At 53.4% G+C, this 22,964-nt stretch overlaps 1 protein-coding gene across 2 annotated transcripts; it reads left to right on the top strand.

Annotated features, from left to right (window-relative positions):
- Positions 1-212: 212 nt before the first annotated feature.
- Positions 213-20,957, top strand: SCN4B (sodium voltage-gated channel beta subunit 4). 2 transcript variants are annotated; one of them, XM_037841612.1, is made up of 5 exons: positions 213-720; positions 8,921-9,090; positions 10,069-10,297; positions 12,780-12,909; positions 16,920-20,957. In XM_037841612.1, exons 1-5 carry the CDS (start codon positions 660-662, stop codon positions 17,011-17,013), a joined length of 684 nt encoding a protein of 227 aa, XP_037697540.1. In that variant the 5' UTR covers positions 213-659; the 3' UTR covers positions 17,014-20,957. The 2 variants fall into 2 exon arrangements, with proteins under 2 accessions (XP_037697540.1, XP_037697541.1); XM_037841613.1 differs by lacking the exon at positions 213-720 and adding an exon at positions 8,284-8,348.
- Positions 20,958-22,964: the final 2,007 nt, after the last annotated feature.

Genomic DNA, 22,964 nt, shown 5'->3' with positions numbered 1-22,964 from the left:
TCTGCGGCCTCGGAAGACTAAGCCGCTACTGTACCGGTATTGCACATAATCGAACGAAACAGCCTTCCAAAGACCAAAAAACTCCACCTCTACTCCCACCACCCCCCACGCAAAAAATCCAAAAAAAACTGTCCTCCTAATTGGCAGCTCAGCGCAGGGGATGATGCGGGCGGGCCCTGCAGTGCCAAGCCGTAGCAGTCCAGCCCGAGGTGGAGTGGGAGTGCGGGGCCCAGCCTGCTCCCGGGGCTCCGGGACCACGAGGCGGGGCGCAGCGGGTAGGGTGCGCAGCGGGTGGGGGCGCCCCTCGGCTCCGCGGTAGCCACCGCCCCTCCTGCGGCTGGAGCGGTTCCAGTGGAGAGGCGCAGCCACGCTCGCCTCTGAACTCGCACAGTCCTCTTCCTCCGCCTCCTCCTCCAGCTCCTCCTTCCCCTGCCCTCCAGCCGCCGCTCCCGCAGCCAGCTCCAGGCGGCGGGCGAGCGCGCCTCCCCCTCCTCTCCCCTCCCTCCCCCTTCTCTCGCTCTCTCCGCACTAACTTTTCGGAGGCCCGACCCACGGCGCAGAGCTCCCCTGGCAGCTTACAACCGCGCGCGGGCTGAGAGCGCGGCTGTGCCCAGGATCTCTTTCCGGCACCCGCAGCGCATTCCGGAGAGAACAGGAAGATGCCCGGGGCTGGGGACCGAGGCGAAGCCACGGCGAGATGGCTGGGCACTGGGCTTTTGGGTAAGGCAGCCCTAGCTTGTTCTCTTTTCCCGTCTCTTCTCCGGGACAGAGGACAGTCAGGAACAAGAATGCCTTGGACGGGGTGGCCTTGTGAGGCACGGAGTGGGCACGGTGAAGCATGGCTTCTCGCCGGACGCTCGGCTCGGGTCGGTATGTTCCCTGTGGACCGTGCGCGTCGCCTCACCCCCGCGGCCCGCCAGCCTCGGGATTAGTTCTTTGCTGTCTCTGGCGCCTTCAGCTCCAGGCTTCTGAGTCTTGGGGTTACAGTGCAGGTCCCCGAAGTTCAGCGATGCCAGCATGCAGGGGAAGTGGGGCTCTGCATTGGGTGTAGGGGATGCTAGGTGTGGTTGCACGTGGGATTGTTGGGATAGTGGTTTCTGCTCCTGCCCAGAGCTGTTTGCAACTTGGATGCTTGTTGCCTAGGTGTCCAGGGTACAGCGTGTGTTTGGGTGGGTGGGGATTTTTTTTCTGCAAGGCTTCTCTGCTGTCTGCCTCCTCCAATGCCCACTAACTTCCCTGCATCCCCACAGAAGGGGCCGGAAGGGGGTGGAGTGGCTTCGAGGACTGTTCAAGTTACCATTTAGGAAGGGTCTGTCTCTCTTCCTACCAAGAGGTTCCAGAGGAAGGACCTTTGAACCTGTTCCTGGTTCTTCATTTTTGGGGTGAATATGAACAACACTGATGAGACATCTCCAGAGGACATAGAGGGAATGGAGTATTTGTTAATTTCTCTTAATATGCAATCATACTTTTGAGTGTCAAACTCCAAGAGATTAGGAGATGATATTTATTAGTCCTGAAAGTGATCTCTTCATAAATCATGGCTGGATTTCAGCGTAAGCTGACTCCATCTCTGGCACCTGCACCTCTTCCTGTTTCTGTTTGTCAGATTTGGCTTTTGGCTGCTCCCCCCCCCCCCGCCTCCCACTGGGTTAGATACAAGGAATAGGTATTTGTGCTGAAAATAGGGAGACATAAGCCTATAAGGGAAGTCGGTGTTGTTTCTGCAAATGTTAACTCTGCAGAACTGTCATGTTGGCACCTGGGGAGTGGGGGGTGGGGGAACCACTGGTTTAATTCTGTCCTTACTGCTAGATAGAAGATACTGGTGTTTTCTCTTCTATGTTGGGCACGGATGTCACACTGGTTTCACAGGGGTCTCAGTGAGGCCCGAGGCTCCTCTCCACCCCAGGGCACAGGACCACTCCACACTAGCTTCCCCGCACCCCATGTCGAGTCAGTCTAGCCTCCCACTGAGGCTACAGCAGGGGTGACGGTCCATTGAAGAATTCAGACTCCCCCAGTCATAAAACTGCTCCACTTCTCCTCACCTTTGGCCTCCCTTTCTCCTGCTGCCAATCTGGTGCCTTAGCCTCTGCTAATGGGCTGCCCTTAGACTATTCATAGAACCAGGGCTTTTGCGGGCAACTTAAGAGATCACTGCAAACTGTGTGTTTGTGTGTGTGTGTGTGTGTTGCAGGGGTGAGGGGATTGTGGGCAGACTCTGGTAGTTTCCTCCAGATGGAGTCCTCCACCTCCTCCAGGGGCTGTTCAGCTGAGTAGACCAGGTAGGGGCCCATTAGAGCAGGTTTGGATAAGCATGTGAGCTACCTCTCTGGTTGCCTAGGAGACAGCAGGGTGACTTGTAGGTGGCCCTGCCTGCTCTGCTCCCTGCCCTCTGGCCTGCAGAGATAATGTGACCAGCCCCCTCCTTTCACATTTATGCACTTTGGCCAGGAAGCATCTGACAGAATCCTCGTGGGTAATTTGCTCTGAGTTTTGGACTCAGCATCCTTGCTCTCAGAGCATCTTCAGTCCAGTGGGGGTGGCTTGAGACACTTGGACTAACAAGTGGAGATGCTCCCTGGGGGCATCAGAGCTGGGAGGAACTTTGGAAACCATAGCACAGAGCTCCCATAGGATGAGGAAACCATGGTCCAGAGTGGGATGGTGACTTGCTCACTTGACCAACTGATGGTGGGGTGGGACAGAATCCAGGTCTCTTGGGTCACACCAAGCTGCCTCCCAGTTAACCAAAGTCTGGGGAGGGGTCGGCCATTAGGGATTGTGCTTATGGACTGAAGAAACGGTGAGTCTGTGGGGCAGGGCAAGAGGACAGAGGCTTGGGGGCCCAGAGCTGTTATTCTCACCACCATGATGACTGGGTACAGAGCTGCAGAGCGGTCAGCTCCCAGGGGTCCTTGACTCTTCCAGCCTCCTCTTCCCACATCAAACCCAATATCACAGACTAAGTCTAAAGTGATTTTTGATAACCCAGCAAGGCATCCTTTTTTTAAATTGAGAAGCAGTTTCCAAGACTGAGTTTTTGCAATTGAAGTTTATGTGGGCTCCAGTTCCTTCCTAAGCATGTAACTGGTAACACATCTGTCCTGCCCACCCCTTCCTTTTTCCCTGATTTGCTTAATTGCTGTGATCTGTGTTTAATTATCACTTGTGAGGATGCTATGTTGCGCAACCCTCTTTCCCTTGGTATGTATTTATTAAGGGCTTGTTTAATGAGAATGCAATTAAGGAGAGGGTGCTTAGTCCTACTCAGAGAAAGAAAAAAAGAAAGGGTAAGCAAGGAGTTGATGGAGAAGAAGAAAGGAAAGGAGAGATGTGGAGGGGGATCCCATTTTGAATCTGGAAATGGTGATTATTTCTCTTTCTAAATCTGTTGGAGGTGCAGGCCTGTGGGAGTGTCCAAGAGAGACGGCCGAGGGCCCTCAGCCCTTCTGACTGCCCACCTCCTGGTGGGATCAGCATGACTTGTGGGCCTGGGACAGCTTCTCCCCTCTTGGCCTGCTGCTGGTCCTCGCAGGGCTGTAGGGCCCTCTGCGTAAGCCACGGATGTGGGCCATGCCAACGCAATGCATTCCGTGGCTGGCAAAGAGAAGGGGCAGGCACACTGCTTGGACTTGTTTGCAAAACTGTGTTTCGTTTGAGCATCCAGTGCCGTCTCAGGGGCATGCTTTTATCCCCGCAAAACTCCTGGGAGTGGGCAGGAAGCAGGCAGGTTGCCTAGGGAGTGGGAGCTGGAATCTTTCCTTTGTCTCAGGGCCCAGGGGACCTGTGGGGCCCAGCTTGCCTCCCACAGCCCGCAGGACCTCCAGCCCTCCTTCTGGCCTCGGCCCAATTCCTGTCTCCCTGCTTTACCACTGGGCCTGCCCGACTCCCTGGGGCCAGAGCGGATTAGTCTCCCTATTCAAGTCAGCCCAGTTTCCAACCGCAGCCCGCAAACCCTTAGAGTGGGACTGAGAGGGGGCGTCCTCCTGCCCCTCTTTCTTCCCTCCTCCCCCGGGAGGCCGTGACTGATCCCTGAACGTGGGACAAGGTGAACCACTTCCTGCCTTGGCATTTGCTTCGGAATGTATGGTGATAGCTATGAGATTCCCGCTGGTCTGGCCATGCAATAAAACCGGATCACATGCATCAGATGCTTTTTTTACTTTAACAAAACATGCGATTCTCCAATCCTCGGGCCAAACCCCAGCAGGTGGGCTCATCTGCCTTTCTACTCCCTGCCTCCAGGTGAGGCAAAAGGGGGCAGAGGACTCCGGAGAATGGTAAAGGCAAGGGCTGCTCTCCGGCAGAATGTGTGTGGGTGGGGTAAATGGGGGGGCCCCTTAGTGGGGCAGTGGGGTTGAATCTCACAGGATAGTGAAGAGGAGGACTTGTTCATCATTCCAGAAAGAGCCCTCCCCCCACTCCCACCCCCAGACACATACTGGCACACCTTGAGATTCTGGAGATACGTTCAGGACAAACCAAAGGAAGTTCATCTTTATTTCAGGGAAGTAACCACATGGCAATAATTACCTCCAAGGGGTGGCACAGGGTGGAAGTATAAATCAATATGTGAATGGCCTGGAGACGTTCTTGGCTGACATGGATCATTAAGGGAAGCCAGGGGTGCCCTGGCTACATCCAGCTCTGTGGTAGGGGTCAGCCCAGTCCCTCTCCCTGCTCCCAAATGCCATCCTCATCCACCCTCAGATGCCCAGGACAGAGAGAGCAAGTCATTAGGGCTGTTCTTGGGCTTTATAATCGCATGTTTTGGCTTTACCCCAAGCTTGGGAGGTAGACAAGACAGCTGCCCCTTCCCTGGTTTGGGGATGCATACACCGGATGTGGAGCCTCTGACTTTCTCAAGGTCAGCAGGCAGAGCGGGGCCTGCCTTGCACCTGCTGACCAGCCCTCTTCTGGCGTGGCCATCCCGCTGGAGCACCCGCGCCTTGACCAGGGCCTCTGGTGGGTCCACACCTACACTGGCTAGCTTCTTTCCCCACAGCCCTGGGCACGGAAGCAGGCCCCTGGGCTTTTGGGTGCATGAGCCTCCCAGGCCCAGCCGGGAGAACTTGCTGAGGTCTGGTTGGGAAGGCTGTGCTGTGGAGAAGCCAGGCTTGTCACCCTCTCTGATGCTTTAACTCCTGCAGGGCTCTGGACTTCACAGAAACCATCTCTGCCAGTTTCCTTTGTCCCCTCCAGTGTCTGGTGGAAATCGGAATCTTCATTCTGGGAGTCCTGAGTGATTAGAGTTAAGCCATCCATATGGGTGCACACAAGTCAGGCAGAAATAAGCACTTGCATTGTGAGCTGGCTGTAAAGAAATAGTTTTCTCCCCTGTTCTGGATCCTTCTTTCTGCTTCTATCTATTTCAAAACATTCACTATTGATATGCATTCTCTGTGCTCGTGGATATCTCATCTGGCTGGGGTTGGGGGTGGGTGGGTTTTAGCCTCTGGTGAGTTCCCCCAACTTCCCCAGGGGGACTTGGAGCTGGGAACTGTGGAGCTCCTTCGAGCCCATGCTGGTGATCTGGGGGGCAGCCTGCTGGGCTTCTCCTGAGCTTCCCTGTCACGGCTCCACACCCCTTTCCTTGGTTTGTGGGGGTCATGGTAGATGAGAAGTAGAGCTGGGGTCTCCTACAGGAAGGCCATTTTCTAGGGCTGGAGGGCAGAATCCTGGTCTGGCTCCTCTCCCGAGACCTCTGGGAGAGAAGAGGGTACAGGAGGAAAAGGAAAAGCACACCAGGGGAGCTAAGCCCAGAAGGCACCATCCTCTTGGTGAGGCTGAATCACGGAGGGTGAAGGCAGACTCAGGTGAGAAGGCTGCCCATCCACTCACCAGTCATGCAGCCTCGGACAAGCCAATCTCTCTGAGCCTGTTTCTTTGTTTGCATTTGGGGGATAAAATTAATAATTATCTCATAGGATCATTGTGAGGATTAAATGAGACAGTGTGTAGAAAATGCCCGTCCTGTCCTGCAATCAGTGCTTAGTCCCAGATTCACCCTTTACTAACTGTGTGGACCTGGGCAAATGCATTAGTCAGGGTTCTCTAGGGAAACAGAACCAACAGGAGATATCTGTAAATATAAGATTTTATAAAAGTGTCTCATGCAACTGTGGGAATGCACAAGTCCAAATTTCGTAGGGCAGGCAGCGAGTTGGCAACTCCGACGAAGGTGTTCCATGAATGCCTCCGGAGACGCTGGCTAGCCGAAGAAGAAGGTTCTCTTTCTTCTCCCTTAAAAGTGTTCAGCTGATTGGATTAAATCCAGCTGATTGAGCTCTTGTTGATGTAATCAGCCACAGATGCAGTCAATTGACTGATGGTTTAATAAACCAGCCTTCTGGCTTATTAACCAGCCACAAATATCCTTTCAGTAATGGTTAGACCAGTGCTTGCTTGACAAGACACCAGGACACCATCACCTGGCCAAGTTGACACATAAACCAAACCATCACAGTCCACCCCTTGTCAACCTCTCTGAGCCTCAATTTCATCTTCAGTAAAATAAGAATAATGATACTTTCCTTTCAGCATTTTAATAAAAAAAAATGGAGTTAATATGTATAAATCCTCTAGCATGAGGGTTCTACAAATTCACCTATTGAATCAGAAACTCCAGGGGAGGCCAAGCCATCTTTGTTTCAACTGCCCTCCAGGAGATTCTGATGCTCACTCAAGTTTGAGAATCACTGCTCTGGAACAATTCCTGGCATGTAGAAGCTGATCAGAAAATGAGGGCTATTTGAAATAGCCTCCCACCACCAGTTGGAAGCCTGGTGGTGAAAATCCCACTATTATAGGATGTTAGGAGGGATTTTCTTGTTTTGGGGTTTTTGAATGCTGGAAACATCTGCCTGGTTGACCTTAGACAAATTACTTCAACTCTCTATGTGGAGCTGTCTCATCTATAATATGGAGCTCAGAGGCTGGGTATGAACAGTAAATGCAGTTGGCACATAGTAATTGCTCAATAAACACAGCTATTATGTTATTATTGACAGTGGCTGAGGTCGTGCTTGGGTGACTGCTCCACGGGGTGTGATTTCTGAGCTGGTGAGTCTGAGCACCCCGCTTTGCCCTCAGGAGCTAAGGGGAGGGAGGCCTGAGAGCTGGGCTGTTGGCTCTCCTTGGGGCTCCATCTCTGACATTTAAAGCATTGCTCACATGGCACCAACATTACAAACTGCATCATTATCATCTTCCTGTGGGCAGAATAAGAGGAAAATGGTTTATGGTGTGGCAGGAAGGACTTCAGTTAGACAACGTGTGACAAAAGAGGTCCTTTCTCAGAGTGAGGATGTAAGAAAGAGGGAGGCTGGTGCCCTTGGCTAGACTGCCCCTGGCTGGCTTGGGAGCCAAGAACAGTTGTGGGACTGGCCTGCAGGGCTGTGAGCTGACCTCAGCCACTTCTCCCCCATTTGGGCCCTGTCTCTAAAGTAAAGTGAGGCAGCGGGGTTCATGGATCAGTCTGTCCTTTAGCTCTGACATTCTAGGGTCTCCAGCCGCCCTCTGGAGGTCCAAGAAGTTGAGAAGACTGTGTCTGGGGGACCTGGAGACAGGAGCTCGGGAGGCCTGCGTGGCTCTCACCTCCCCCCTGGCCCTTGAGTCAGACCCCAGTTCACATTTCGACTTCCCCTAGAATTTGTGTGGCTTTGCTTTTCTGAGACTCACTTTCCCCACTAGTAAAATGTGGTTAGTAATACCTTACAGGATCCGGGTCTAGGAAAGGTGGTGGTTCTCAGGGGTCAGTGGGGACCTAAGTGGGTCCCCTTCTGGGCCCTCACGTGGGTGAGCCCGGGTACCGTTCCACCTGGGTGGAAGGAGAGGTACCGTGCAGTGTCCCCTCCACCCCCACCCCCACCCCACGACCTTGAGGTGCGGGGGGAGATTGCTCAGGGAATTTGCAGGAGTGCAGGAGGCCCGGAAGGGGGCAGCGTCGATACACCGGGGAAGGGGTGGGAGAGAGTGGAAAAGAAACCACGTGGCTGCGCCCCAGATAATCCTGGGATGAGGCGGGAGGAACGGGGGGCCGGGTTCCCCCGGGTCAGGAGGGGACAGGAGGACCAGCGCCTCCCCACCCCACCTCCCGTGCTTGCATTCCCGCCAGTCCGGAATCTGCCTCCGCAATGTCTTCTGCCCTCTTGTCTCCTTACTGCTTTGCTTGCTCCGTCCCCTACCCGTTGCCCAATTGCAAAACCCTTTCCCATCCCTGCCGGCTCGGTCTGCCTTCTGCTGTCGGCGTCCCGTTCGGTGGCCAGAGTGCTTTGGACTCCTACAGTTGAGCAAGGCCCGGACACAAGGGGTCTCTCTGCCCTTCCGCCCCTCGGGACCAGGTGGGTGGGCGCCCCCGGAGCTCCGGGAGGAGAGGCCGCCGGTCAGGGTCAGTGTCCGCGGACTGCGGCGCCCGCTTTTCTCTTCTTCACCTTCCGGACCCGCCCTCCTGCCCCCACTTCCCCCTAAAAAGGCGCCCCGTCCTATGAGAAATTCCCAGTGCAAATAGAAGCGAGCCGCGTCCAGCACTTCCCGGGGTGGGTGCGGGGAAAGCACTCTCAGGGACTAGGTCTGCAGGATTACGGAGCGGGGAGGCGCAGAGTTGGCTGCGAGGGCCTTGTTTTCTTGGGTTGGGGGGACCCCTGGTGGCCATTCAGAGCGTCACACGGGCTCCTAACGGCGCGGAATCCAGCCCTGCCCAGGCTAAGGAGGAGGAATGGAGAATCTTGGCAGGTGGCCCAGGCAGCCTCAGCTGAAGTAGGAGAACCGTGCCTTCCTGAAGTTGACCCTGAGCGTGACAGAGATCTCCCTGCCTGGCCAAGCCCTTCTGCCCTGCCCAAGCATTCCCCTTCCACAGCTCTGGCCTGGAGGTTGCGGTGGGTTTTTATTAAGGGAGGTGACGCCCCTTACACAGGTCTCCTGCTCCCTGTGTGCCTGTCGCTGGAGGTGTCTGTGGGAAAGGCCACCACCATCTGCGCTGTCAACGGCACGGAGATTCTGCTGCCCTGCACCTTCTCCAGCTGCTTCGGCTTTGAGAACCTCCGCTTCTGGTGGTCCTACAACAGCAGTGACACGTTCAAGATTGTAAGTAGTTGGCGAGGGAAGGGCAGGATGCCCAGGTTCTCTCTTCCTTCTCGGAGGCCCCCCCACGCCTCCCATCCCGGGCTCAGAGCCCCACCGCGATGGTCCCCAGAACCCACCTTGTGCTAACCGTCTCTCCCAGCATTTTTTCCCAGAGCCTGTTTAGAAGCTTCTAAGTGGGAGGGGCACTGCACTTTTCCAGAATGGTGTGGCCAGCCTTTGGGGATCTGTGGAAGTTCTTGGCTAGAATTAAGAAATTCCTGGAACTTGGATTGCCTGTGTAAAAGTAATTTAATTGAAAAAATAGGGAAAGGGAGAAAGACCCATGCTTTGGAAGCTTTGGAGAGAGGGAATGAGAAGAGTCCAAATGAGGGAAGAGCTGGGGAGCCAGATTGGAAAGAAAGGAGACAGGAGCTAGAGCAGAGCAAGAGATCTGCAGATTCCTCCACAGGGCTGGGGTGGGGGTGGGCATTGAATCAGTCAACTGGTATTTGTCCCAAGAGTCCCAAGAGTAATGCAGGGAAACCACAAGAGACCAACTCTGGGGACTATTAAATGCCAAACTCAGGGGGTGCTGGTGGGCAGAGCTGTAGGGTTGACTGAGGTCTTGATGGAGGGCCCGAGTTCAGATGGACAGGGGCCTCAGTTTCAACAAAGGCTGAGTGGGAAGTGACAGAGGGAAACAAGTCTCATATTTGCAAGAGTCCTTGTATAAAAGGCTTTGATGAAGAGAGCAGTAAGAGTTGTGCTACTTTTCATGGAGATTTTAATAAAAAGAAATGAGTTTAGCCGGAAGCAAGCAAGATTTAGGTCAGATGAGCAGAGCTGTTGACACTGGAAGAGGAAACTAAGTGGGAGGCTTTGACTGCAAGCTCTCTCTGGGCCTGGCCAGGGGAGGCACCCAAGGGGTGGGCTGGAGTGATGCTCAGGACCCTTGGGGACCCTGATTCTTTCTTGGCCAGCTTCCCTCTTCCTCCTCAGCTTATAGATGGGACTGTGAAGAATGAGAAGTCTGACCCCAAGGTGACTTTGAAAGATGATGACCGCATCACTCTGGAGGGAACCACCAAGGAGAAGATGAACAACATTTCCATTCTGCTGAAGAACCTGGAATTCAGTGACACGGGCAAATACACCTGCCATGTGAGGAACCCCAAGGAGAACTATCTTCAGCACCAGGCCACCATCTTCCTCCAAGTCGTTGATAAATGTAGGCCATTGGGGCTGGGACAAGGGCAGTGGAGTGGGAAGGACTTGGAGGGGGATGCCCAGTTCACTGTTAGTGAAACAGTAAGGATGGACCATATGGGGGTTTTCTTTCACTTCGTGCTTATTTCCAAGAGTTACAGGAGTTACATCTAGAAGTTAGAATAGCTCAACTCGAATACTTATTCTGCCGCTGAAGAGCTTTGGAAATACACTGAGCCCCTCCGAGCCTCGTTTTCCTCGTCTGTAAGATGGGAATGTGGCTGCATTCCCCTGGGTCGTGAGGGTTGGAGAAGCTACATGGGAGAATTTTGAGCCTAGCAGATCATTCTCTCTATGTTGTTCATAACTACTATTGCATACTCCATTTAGCAAAAGTTGATGGAATGTGAGGTACTTTCCTGAAACGTGCCATGAATGATACATGATGCTCTTTCTTGAGGAATTTACAGTTGGGGTAGGACAGGAGACAGGTAAACAAATAACTGAAAGAGAGGGCAGAGTGTGGCACAGATACCAGTAGAAGCACAGACAACAGAGATGGACTAAGACATGGTCTCTCCCTTCTGGGAGCTCATATCCTAGTTGGGGAGTCCAGTCTGACACAGGTGGAACAACCAGACAATGAAGCTGCTCATGATTAGGAGCCAGGTCAGTGGCTGGAGGTGGTTAGAGAAGGGGGCGGTGATGACGAGGGCTGGAGAAGGCTTGCGGAGGGGAGGGCCTGGGAGGCTAGAGAGGTGCAGAAGCAGAGAGAAGGGGAAGGGGACCTGCTCAAGGACCCCGACTCTCCTGTGCTTTGTGTGCACCTGGGGGTTCCCAGCTCTCCTGGATAACATGAAGTGCCTGCAGAGGGGGACGCCCATGAGTTCAAGTCTGGCTGTGTCAATGGCAAAGAAAGAGGCCATCGCAGCAGCTTTCTCCTAGTCCAGAGTCATCCGAGTCTAGTCTGCTGATGGTGTCACTTCTCTGTCTGGGCCCATGTTACCCTGCTTTGTGCTCAAGCTTTTAAGGAAGGAAGAGAAAGGAAAGGGAACTAACATTTATGGGGTGGTTCTGGGTGTCAGGCACTAGGTTAGGTGCCCTAACTTAGCTCAGCTCATCTGCTCCTCCTCAAGTTGCTTTGAGGTGGCACTTCTCTCCATTTGTGCAGATGAGTTCACCCATCCATTCAATGGCTGTTTACTGAGCACTTACTACGTGACAGGCTCTGTTCTAGGGGCTGAGGACACAGCGTAAACAAGGGGGGAAAATTATGGAAGCTACCTTCTAGTGCAGAGAGATATATAATAAACAAAAAACAAAACAAAATTGTATTGTACTTAGAACATGAGAAGTACTTTGGGGAAAAGTAAAACAGAGAAGGAAAGATGGAGTCCCAGCAGGGTGGCTAGGGAAGGCCTCACTGGAAAATATGGGAGAGTGTGAGGACATTTGAAGAGGTGAGAGAGGAGGCCAAGAGATGTCTTTGGGAAGATATCCTGGGTGGAGGGAACTCCAAGTGCAAAGGCCCGACACAGGTGCTTGAACAGCAAGGAGGCCAGTGTGGCTGGTGCAGGGTGAGGAAGGGATAAGTCAGGTTGAGCCATTTTGGTTGGGGCCTTGGAAGCAGGAGTGAAATGGGAGCCACTGAAGGATTCTGAACAGAGGACTTAATGCTTGCACAGGCTCACTCTGGCTGCTGTGCCGAGAAGGGAGATAGTCACTGCAGTGGAGAGACCAGTCAGGAAGCTACTGAAAACACCCAGCCAGCATGGCTGGGGCCAGGGTGGTGGTGAGTAGTCAGATTACAGATTTGTCTTAAAGTTAGAATCACCAGGATGCTCAGGTGGATTGGATATGGGATTTAAGCAGAAGAGAGGAGTCAGGGATGACTCCAAGGGTTTTGGTCAGAGAAAATGGAAGGATGGAATTGTTCTCAACAGAGATGGGGTCGACTGTGGGTGGAGCAGGTTTGGGAAAAAGTCAGGAGTTCCATTTTCAGATGACGAAACTGAGGCTACACGGGTTTAGTGACCTGTCCAAGGTTACCAGCTAGTTAGTGACAGGCCTGTCATTAAAATCCAGATCTGTCTCATTCCAGAGTCCTCCTACTGTATAAAAAAAAAAAAATCGTAGGGAGATTCTTCATTTTTTTCTGCATTGCCAGAGGAGATGTAGGAAGATTGAATGAAATTCTCATATGGCAGTCTGGGGGCCAAGCCACCCGGCCCACATGGGTGCTGTGGGCCCCGAGTCTTTCCAGAACTTGTGTGTGTGGCTGTGGGAGGATGTGTGTGGTAAGGGTGACGGGGAGAGGGGGCCCCTTTGCGTTGTGCCTCAGCTGATGGGCGCCATGTCCCAGCTTCTCCTGCCCCCTGCTGTAAGGCCTGGGGAGGGCTGGGGGCCTGGGGTTGGGCCTGTCAGGGGTACCCGGCTCTGGTACCTGGCTCTGGGCGACTCCTGTGCCCCTGTCTCCCCCTTCCCTCCCTTCTCTGGCCACCCAGTGGAAGAAGTGGACAACACGGTGACGCTCATCATCCTGGCGGTCGTGGGTGGGGTCATTGGGCTCCTCATCATCATCTTGTTGCTGAAGAAGCTCGTCGCCTTCATCCTCAAGAAGACTCGCGAGAAGAAGTGAGTGGACCTCCGTGGCAGGCTCCTGCCCTCCCGCCCAGCTCAGGGGGATTCCCAGCACCCACTTTCCCTCTCGCTCCACCTTCACCCACGTCCCACCGTTCTCCCCACCAGCCTCTTCCCTAACCCCACCACTCCTGCTCCTCTCCCTGTATCCCTTGTCACCATCTCCCCACCTCCCTCCCTCTGCCCCAGCCTCCTGATATGTATTCAGTGGTGAATGGATAATGAATCCTACCTTCCACTTGCTCTTTCCCTCCCCACTGTCTTCCTTGCCCTCCCATTAGCCTCTCTCTTTCCATTTCTCCCACACAACCTCAAGCCCTACCAAAGGATTTAGGGAGACTTTTTTTGTTTAAAAAAATAAATTAGAGAAAATACCAGATTCCATGTACAGAAACTCTAAAAAGGGAAGACCCTTCTAATGAGAGAAGTATTTCTTATTGTGAAGTTCTCCAAATTCAAATGGGGCAAATAAAAAATCTAAAAAGGCTGATATGGCCTTCTACTAGGAAGCCCTAGGATAAGTTGGGATATAAAAATAGATGTCTGTAAGGAGAAGGGTGGGGGAGAAGATGGGGGAGGTACAGAGGGTGCCTCTTCCAGGCCCGGAATTGCCAGAAGAGTGTCAGGCAGGCTCCAAAACAGGAGGTGGTGAGTCTTGCAAAACAAGAGTGGGGGAAAAGGCATCTGAAAGTTGTGTTCTGAGCAAGAAAGATGAGATGGGGAAGGCCTGCAGTTGGAAACGAGAGGGTGATGGTAACAACCAGGTGCACAAGGGCAGGGAGAAGTCCCTGCTCCTGCTGGCTTCTTTCTGCTCTGTCAACAAGAGGAATTAGGCTGCAAAGAGCAGGTCGGAGGGAAGGAAGCTGAAGGCAGGGAGGTGGGTGTTAGAGGAACAGCATTGGGGGTGGGGGGCGGGGGAGCATCCCAGGCACTCAGAGAGAGAGAGCTCCTGGGTGGTCTCATGGCATCGTGGCCAGAGGCCCGAGGATTTGGAAGATCTTGAGAGGGGCTGGAAGCATGGAGCTGAACCAAATTCTGTCTTTAATTACCATTGTTATTGTTGGTGGTGAGCAAAATTGGAGAACAAATTATTCCACATATGGTATAAAAGCACTTAAAAAAAGAAAAAAGTGGACTGGGGGGCCACCATGGGTTTGTCAAGGCATGCTGAACTTTTTCTCGTGGTGGTCAGGAGATGGCCACCAAGATAGTAACGCTTCCTGTCCTTCATCGACTGCCTCCCAGGTGTCAGGTGCCTCCTGTCCCCCCTCCCCAGGCTTTTTTATGCAATAGCCATAATTTTCATTTTACAGTTCAGCAGTGCAAGCTCAGAGTGGTTAAATGGCTTGCCCATTGCCACACAGCTAGTAAGTAGTAGAGCTGGACTATGAGCCCTGATGAACTTGGCTTCACAGCTTAAGCTGTCGCCACGTTACCCTACTGACTCACTTGGTGTGTATGGAGTTCATTCATTCATTCTTTCATTTGGTGTTTGTTTTTATTCATTTATTTTTTATTTTGTTATTAGTTTTTGCTTTTTAGTCTGGTGACATATATGCAACTTAGCTGGTGGCTATTTTTGAGGTACTATGTGCAAGACCCTGTGCCGGGGGCTGTAGCAAATTCTAGAAGGAATGAGATTCTGTCTTTAAGTAAAGGAGACAGTATGTGCACACAAATATATGTGATAGAAGGTAGAAGGGATTAGTGCCAGGGCCCAGAAGAGGGTGAGATACTGGGCTAAGAGACCTAGAGGAGGATTTTGGTCCAAAGCAACATTTGAGGAAGGCCTGGCAAGACGAGGTAGTCTAGCCCTGGGAAGTGTGCAGAGAAGAGCGTTCCAGATGGAGGGGCCACTAGAGCAAAGGCAGAGAGTCGGGAGGTGGGTGTGTGTCTGGGAAGTGGGGAGATGGTGGGCAGGAAGGGGAAAAGAGCCTGCAGAGTTGTTGGGGACAGACCTTGGGCACCTGGAGTCCAGCCTGCCATCGGCTTTCCTTCTGCCTGCAGGGCTCCCTGTGTGCTTTGTTTCCCAGCTGCTAAAACAAATACCACATGGTGGGTTGGCTTAAACAACAAAAATTAATTGGCTCACGGTTTTGAGGCTTGGAGAAGTTCAAGAGTGAGGTGCCAGCAAGGCGATGCTTTCTCTCCAAAGACCCTGGTGTTCTGGGATTGGCTGCCAGCAATCCTTGGTCCTTGGCTTTCTGTCAATAGCCATGTCTTCTCCTTTCTCTTCTGGGTTCTGTTGACTTCCAGCTTCTTGCTTTTCCCATGGCTTTTCTTTCTTCGTGTCTGATTTCCTTTGCTTATAGGGCCTTCAGCTATATTGGATAAGGATGGGCACACCTTAAAGAATAGCATCTTCAAAGCTCCTTTTTACAAATGAGTTCACATCCGCAGGGCCAGGGGTTGGGACCTGAACATGCCTTTTTGGGTGGGACATGATTCGATCCCCAGTAGTGTAAGATGTGAGAAAAGTCTACATTACAGCAGAGAAGGGGGGCGGTGGGTGGAGGTAGGTGGTAGGGGTGGGGGCGGGGGCTCCCTGAGAAGAAGGGAGGTGTTGGGTAGCATCTCTGTGGATCAGTTCTGGGCTTTCACACGTGCTGCCATTACTTCTGCCTGGAATGTCTCCCCTTCTTTCCTTGCTCGGGTTTGCTGGTCTCAGCTCAAATGACCCTTCCAAAAGGCCTTCCCTGACCCTGAGACTTGCGAGATTGGGGCCCCTCCTTGGTATATCTGCCATCAAATCATTTACCAAATTGTACTGCCACCCCTTGTTTAACATTACATTCCTTGAAAGACTGTAGGTTTTCTGAGAGCAGGTTCAGTATAAATTTTTTCCCTCCTCTACTGACACAGTTCCTGTATACAGTGGTTTCTCGATAAAGAAATATAGCCTGCGTGAGTCAGGTCGATTAGTAATTGCCTGCGCTGGCTATGCCTTAAGTCTGCTGATTTGAGGATGCACTCAGATGAACAGAGGTCTGCAGTGCTGTGCCACAGGGCTCTGCGAGCTCATCGTCATTATTAAAATTGAACTAGATGAGGGATGGCGTACTTATCAGATTTCCAGAAGCCTAGTGATTATGTTGGAGAGCAAAACTGGGATCTGGAAGGATCTTGATAGGCTGGAGTGATGGACACAATCCTGCAAGATGAAATTGATGAGACAAGATGTTAAATCCTTCCTTTAGGCCCCAAACCCAAAAGCTACACAAGCCCAAGGTGGGGGTACAATGTAGTTTAGCAACAGTGGCTGTGAAAAAGTCTTGGAAATTTTCATTGTCTGGAAGCTCAGAGTGAGGTAAGGGTCAGGCCGTCCCTGGGGAGCTGGGTTGGGTCTGAGCTCTGCGGCAGAGGCGGGGCCTGGTTAACTGGGGCAGGTCCAGCTCAGGGCAGGCAGGGTGGGCATGGGTGAAGCTCCTCCCTGCTGCCTTCTGCCTCACCCCGCCAGCCCCTATCCGGAGCTGCCATGCTTGCTGTCAAGCCCACTGCTTCCCCTGCCAGCCTCCGTGGCCCCCGCTCTTCTACCCCTGGTCACAGATAGCCTGGTGGGCCCTGGAGGAGGAGCCCTTGGCCCTCAGCCTTCTCCTTGCTGATCTGGACCCTTGCTCCCTGGGACAGCCCAGCCTGGGAACTAGCTGATTTGGCTTCACCTCAGCCCTGATTCCCGGGACTGTGCCTGGTGCCCCCTGCCCTCTGTCATGGTGAGAGGGCCAGGTGATGGCTGGCCTTACTGAGTGCCAGGGACCATTCATGGAGCTAGGACTCCTCACAGCCGTCCCACCAAGGAGATACTAGTGTCACATCTGTTCACAGACGAGGAAACTGAGGCTCAGAGTGGTGAGAAGACTTGCCCCATTGCCCATGCCCAGAGCTGCCCAGCTGTCTTGCTTCTCAAGAGGGCCAGGGGAGGGCCCGGGGCTGGGTGTGGGGCTCCCTCTCCCCTCCACAATGCTCTTGTCCTCTCCTCACCAGTGCCCCCCTCTCTCCCTCTCCAGGAAGGAGTGCCTCGTGAGTTCCTCGGGGAACGACAACACAGAGAACGGGCTGCCTGGCTCCAAGGCAGAAGAGAAGCCACCCACAAAAGTGTGAGCCCCTGCTCCTGGCCAAGCAGCCACCAGGAGCCTCATTTCCCGATGAGAACCGGATGCTTGAGCCGCGTCTGTAGAACCCTTGTGCCTGAGACATCTGCTGCTTGGCTCGAACTGTAGTTGTCCCAGGCAGGGAGAAGCAGGTCCTGCCCCGCCTGCCCCGCCCCCTCCCCAGCTGGGGCTCCCAGGGACAAGGGCTGGTCGGGGGAGGGGCCGGTGGAAAGTTCGGGAAAGGGAAGGAGGGGCTGGGGTGGGGAAAGGGAAGGCTCTGTGACCCACTGGTGGGGTGGTGTGCAGGAGTCGATGGGGTCTTTTCCAGTTTCCCTGTGCTGTATGAGCAGTCTCCCTCTGGATTTCTCCTCAAGGGCATCTTGGGGGACCAGAGAGGGCTGCCCCAAAAGCTGGACCCTATTGATGGGGCAAAGGAGGAGCCATGTGTCATGGTGGGAATGGGACAGAGGACGAGGGGCTGCAGTGAGAGCAAGCCTTAGCTTCCTAGGATACCTGATCCCCCACTATCCCTCTAGTGGGGCAGGGGACACGCCCTCTGCCTCTTTTCTTCCTCCCCGGGGCCTGCCTGCCTTGGTCTGAGTCATCCCTGCTCCCCTCTCCGAGTTTCTGAACCCTTCCAACTGGGGCTGGCTGCCTTGGTCATTGGGGCCTGTCCCACCTGCCCTGCTCCTCTGAGCTGTTACTCAGGGGCTCCCGAGGACTTTCCTGGAGTTTCTCTTCAGGAATCAGGGCTGCAGAAGTGGGAGAGTCAGGGTCCTGGGCTGCTCGGCCATCGGAGTGCCCTCCCCAGTCTGCTGAGGTGGGCAGCCCTTCTCCTCTGCGTGGCAGGACCACGGCCACCCCCGGGACTCCTGAGCTTGCCGCCCTCCCTCCTCCTCCTTCCATGAAACTGCAGGTGGCCTCGTCTTGCCCGAGGGGTTGCACCCTCCAACCCTCCCCTCCCATTGGCTTGCTCCTCGCACACCCCCTCCATCATGCTCTCTTCGCCCCTGGGTTGTCACCCCCAATCCTGGGTCGAGGTCTTCCCTTCCCTCAGGGCTCCCCTTCCTTTGAATGAGAGGGCCCTTGGGTTTTCTGGCTGTTTCCTGCCCAGCTCTGCCGCCCCCTTTCCCACCTGTGGGTTGGGGAGGAGCAGGGAGAGGATGCCTGCCATTTTCTTTTGCTTTTCCCAGAACTGATTTGTGCACTCCTTGTGTGTGGGGCTAGACTGTGCCTTAGTTCCTTGACTCCTAGCTCATGCCCTCCCTCCCTCTAGATGATATCAGCTGAGTCTGGGATGGCAAGGGTGAGGGTTCCCCGGCACCCCACCCCCACCCCCAGGTCATGGAGGGGCGATGGGGCTGGAGTTAGGGCACCCCTGACCCCCTGGCCGGTGACCGAGTCTTCGAGACACCTGCCAGGTGCTTCACTGGGGGCCTTGACAGGGGAAGGTGGTGGTGTTTGGAGTGGGGCCAGCCTGGGAAGGGTGGGTGGTGAAGGCAGGGAGGGGACGTGAGTGAGGGGCTTCCTCTGTCTCCCACTCCCTCGCTCCCACACTGAGTTTCTGAGGCTCTGTCCTCTGTGTCCCAGGAGGGCTGGGAGGGGAGTAGCCTGTTTCCCAGATGGTGTGGGGACGGCCTCAGGGTCTCCCTATCCCAAAGCAGAAGCTGCTTCCCCAAGGGCGGCGGTGGGGGGAGACTGAGGGGCAGCACCACCTGGCACCGTGGGCCAGGTCAGCGTCCCTCGCCCAACGCAGATGGGCTCACAAGTTCCCGCTTTGATCTGTCTCGGTCCCTCTGATCTTTTCCACCCAGAACCCATCACGGCCTTGGGTTCAGATTCGCCCAGCCTTGGCAGCAGACACCGGGAGCCACTGACCATTCAGAAAATTTCTGATAGCTGCCTTCATGCAAAACTGCTTTCTTCTCCCTTCCCAGTGTCAGCATTTGAACAAAGTTGTGGGCTCTTCTCGCCCTCTGGGGAGGGAGCCGAGATGACCGGTTGGTGTAGGGTGGGGAAGGGGAGTGCCACTGGGCCCTTCCCACTCCTGGGTCTGCTGCTGCCTCATTGGCAGGTCATCTTTCTTCCCTGCACTCTGCCTTTTCCATCTATAAAATGGGTGTAGTAGTACTTACCTACCTCACATGGCTGTTGTGAGGCTTGGCGAGTTCGTTTAAAAAATCTTTTTGGCTTGGAGAACTAGGAGGCCAGGTGTTATTGTTGGAGCGATTGTTTGGAGTCTGTCCCATGCTGTCCCATGCTGTGTGTCCCAACCCTGCACCACACACACACATACCTCACACACTATACTCACACTCACACACACTCACACATATCCACACATGCACACACCTTCACACTCACACCCACACTCACAGTCACAACTCACACATTCACACCCACAGTCACACCCACTCACACCCACACTCACGCACATTCAGTCTCACACACTCAAACCCACACAGCCACACAAATTCACACACTCATACACTCTCGCACTCTTACCCTCACATCCACACCACACACACACACACACACACACACACACACACACACTCTCACTCTTTCTCTTCACCCCTCTCCCTTGAAATTATTTTATAGTCTTTGTAATGTTAAGAGCTTTGACACTGCTGCTGGAAGCTTCTTGTTTGGTGTTTTTCAGTAGAGGCGATTGGAACTGTAGGGGGTGCCTTTTTTAGTTCCTCAATGCCTGGGGGCACTACTGGCATTTAGTGGGTGGGGGAATAAGAACGTTAAACTTAACCCCCAAAACAAAGAATTGTCCTGCCCTGATGCCAGGGTTATCTCCACGAGAAACAGCGGCATTGATTTGCAACAGGAGGCATGTGGGCAAAGCACCTTCAGTGCTTGCTAGACTCCAGGGGTGGTCTCCAGGGGCTGATGAGGGTGTTTCCAGGCACTCCGTTTACAAAGTCAATCATAGGAGCCCTGGACACACCTAGATGTGTTGGCAGTGAAATCGGTGAGACCAAAGACAAGATATTTCCTAGCTCCCCATCCTTGACCTCAAAATAGAACCTCACCGTTGGCCTTGGGTTTCTCGCCTTCTAGGAGGCAGCCAGGAAGTGATGCTGGAGAGGTCTGGAAGAGGGGCCAATGGATCTAAGACTCTCCATACATCTGGCTGGCTGACCAGAGCTGGAGGTTCGCTAAACCTTGGGTGAAGTGGAGGGTGGGAGCTGAGGTGGCAGGAGGTGAATGAGTGTGTGTGTGTGTGTGTGTGTGTGTGTGTGTTGTGGGTGTGGAGTGTGAACAAGCATGGAGGTGTGCAGGCAATGCAGGCTCCTGGGGGTGCAACTGTGGTTTGGGTGGGCTGGACATGGAAGAGTGATATATGGAGGTGTGTGTAAAGACTGTATGTGTTTGGGATGGGGCACACCCTGGACATTTCAGGATTCGAGCTCTCCCTGTTGGGGTCCCTGGGGGCTGAGAAAGGGTAAGAGACAGAGAGGAAGATCAGCCATCTCCTGGACTCCATGCCTCCATGCCTCCATGCCACTTTTACAGACAGCAGCCCTGGGAGGGGAAGCAGGTTGAGGGGAAGGAATGCCACAAGGGGACTTCCCGTGAAAATCCTATAGCTTGCTTCACTTTACTTTGTCCCAGGCTGGAGTCCCTACCCTCCCACTTCCCACCTGGTATGCAGAGCTTTTGACTCACTCATGCATGGTTTATTCCTCTGGCTTGGATGATGACAATGCCCAAGTCAATTTTCCTGTATAACTATAGATCATAATGATGCAGCAAGCCGCCTTGGGCGGCCTTAGGTCCGGGGGTGCCTCTGGGAGGCATGGGTGTGCACACACCAGCACTGACTTGTGTTCAAGCACAGAATGGATGTAATCAGACTGTCTTGCCTTTATAACCTGTTTTGCATTGTAGAATTTTATTTAGCATTGCCTTGGATGAAATAAAAATTACGTTTACTAGAAATGGTTTGGCATTTCCATTTTTGGTTAATTGGGAATTGGATCCCAGTTTAATGACCTGTCATTAGCACAAGTTTCTTTTCTTCTCGGAGCTTCGGTCTCCTTGTGTGGGAAACGTTACCTGCCCAGGGGGAGAGAACCCACGTAAAATGGCTAAGTGTCTGCCATACGGGTGGGCAGTTGGCTCATATTAATTCTGATACCTTCTCTGGCAAATTTGGAAAGGCGGCTCTTTAACATTGGAATCATTGCCAGGCCCTCCCTGTACTGATGAACTTGGTAATGATTCTGGTGCCACTAAATGTCACACCCCCCTCTCCCGCCCAGTTAATATTTGTGTCTAGGTGAAATCTGCCTCAAATGTATAATAAGGGAGACTTTAAAGAGGAAAAGGCACAAAACAACTTAGTGGCCAGAGAGTGTGTAGTTGAAGTGGGCTTTGCTTGGCTGCCACGCCCATCCTGCTCTTCTGGGGTGGCTGGCAGCTCGGGTTTATACCTTGGGGATGACTCTACCCATGCACATTTCATGTGGTCCCCTTTTAATTTTTAAATGAAATTACCTAAGTCCTCCTGCCTCTAGAAGAGAGTTACCCACTACTGGGCTAAGGCAAGGGAGAGAGAGGACTGAGTTGGGGTGGGTAAGCCAGGAGACAGGGCGAGCATTGGGAGCTGTTGCAGTTACCTGGGAAAGAGAAGGAGGTGGGGAGAAGTGCAGGGGTTGAGATAACTTGGGATATATGGGGCTTTACTCTCATGTATGTGGCTGGGTGCTTAGGGGTAAGTTCACTTGGAAAGAGAACTGAGGAAGAGCAGTGTATTGGGGTTGAGGAGAAGAGACAAAATTCATTTATGAAAATATTGCATTTGTTCACAAGACACCAAAATAGCACATGGTAGCAGATAAGGGTCTGGAATGTAGGAGTAAGGGATCTGCCCAGACCACAGGGATGGATGGGTTCATCCAGGTTATGTGGACTTGGGCTCTGGCATTCGGGGCTGGGTGGAGGAAGAGGAGGCCAAGAGGAAGGCGGATGAAGGAAGGCTCAAGGGGCAAGGCAGGGTAATGTCATGGAAGCCAAAGGAGCAAGAAGTGTTAAGGGAAGGGTGACCGTCATTGCCTCCAAGATGTTATCAGCACGTTAAAGATCAACCCTCACCAAGGTCTTTGATGACCCAGAGAACACAGCAAAGTGGAATGGCGGGGTGGGGAGGCGGCGGCAGCTGGATGCCACGTGTGTGTCGTAGGAGGTTCTGATTTCCAGTAACTCGGCTGTGGAGGCATTGCCCCAGGTAGGAAGGAGTGAGGATGGTTCTTTTTCAGATTGAAGAAATAAAAGTGGGGTTAAATGTGGAGGGGAAGAGGACAGTGGACAGGGAATGATTATGACAATGGAGTGAGAGAGGGAAGAGTCATTTGGGGGTTCCCGAGGCGATGGGACCCAGAGGCCAGCTGGCATGACCTGCCTGAGGCAGGAGGAGTGACACCTCTGCCCCAGACAGAGACAGGCGATCAGGGAGGAAGTGAATGTGGGTAAAGACATTGAGAGACTTGCTTTATGGTCTCTGGTTTCTATTAAGTTATCAGGTCATTTGCAGAGCAGAATTCAGGTGGAAGCCAGAAAACGCTCAAGACCCTGCCAATTCAGCAACCCCTCCCCGCCCGCGCCCTCCATGGGTACTTGGCCACTTCCTTCCTGATGTTCTGATTGTACCTGCACACACTGTAACACATCAGTGCGCACGGGGCAGGAGGAAGCCACTCTCTCACAAAGCCACCCACACTGCCAGAGGTGAGAGGCGGTCTCCTTCCATTGCCTGAGAACAGAAGTGGAGAACATCCCTCCCCCCAGGTATCCACACTCCCATCAGGTCAACTGCCCTGGAGAAGCTTTTCTGGCCATCCTGCCTACAATGGCACCTTCCATCAGCTGGGGCACCTTCTCCTTTTTCTACTGTATTTTTTTCCAAAGTGTTTATCTCCATCAGACATGTATTTTTTTCCTTGCTTA

The sequence above is a fragment of the Choloepus didactylus genome, chromosome 6, assembly GCF_015220235.1.
Source record: "Choloepus didactylus isolate mChoDid1 chromosome 6, mChoDid1.pri, whole genome shotgun sequence".
Taxonomy (NCBI): Eukaryota; Metazoa; Chordata; class Mammalia; order Pilosa; family Megalonychidae; genus Choloepus; species Choloepus didactylus.
The sequence above is the reverse complement of the archived record's forward strand: the minus strand, read 5'-3'. Positions and strand labels throughout refer to the sequence as shown.

Coding starts and splice junctions, on each gene's coding strand:
- SCN4B (XM_037841612.1), top strand. CDS start 660: ATGCCCGGGGCTGGGGACCGAGGCGAAGCCACGGCGAGATGGCTGGGC. Junction 9,091..10,068: donor GCAGTGACACGTTCAAGATT/GTAAGTAGTTGG, acceptor CTTCCTCCTCAG/CTTATAGATGGGACTGTGAA. Junction 12,910..16,919: donor AAGAAGACTCGCGAGAAGAA/GTGAGTGGACCT, acceptor CTCCCTCTCCAG/GAAGGAGTGCCTCGTGAGTT.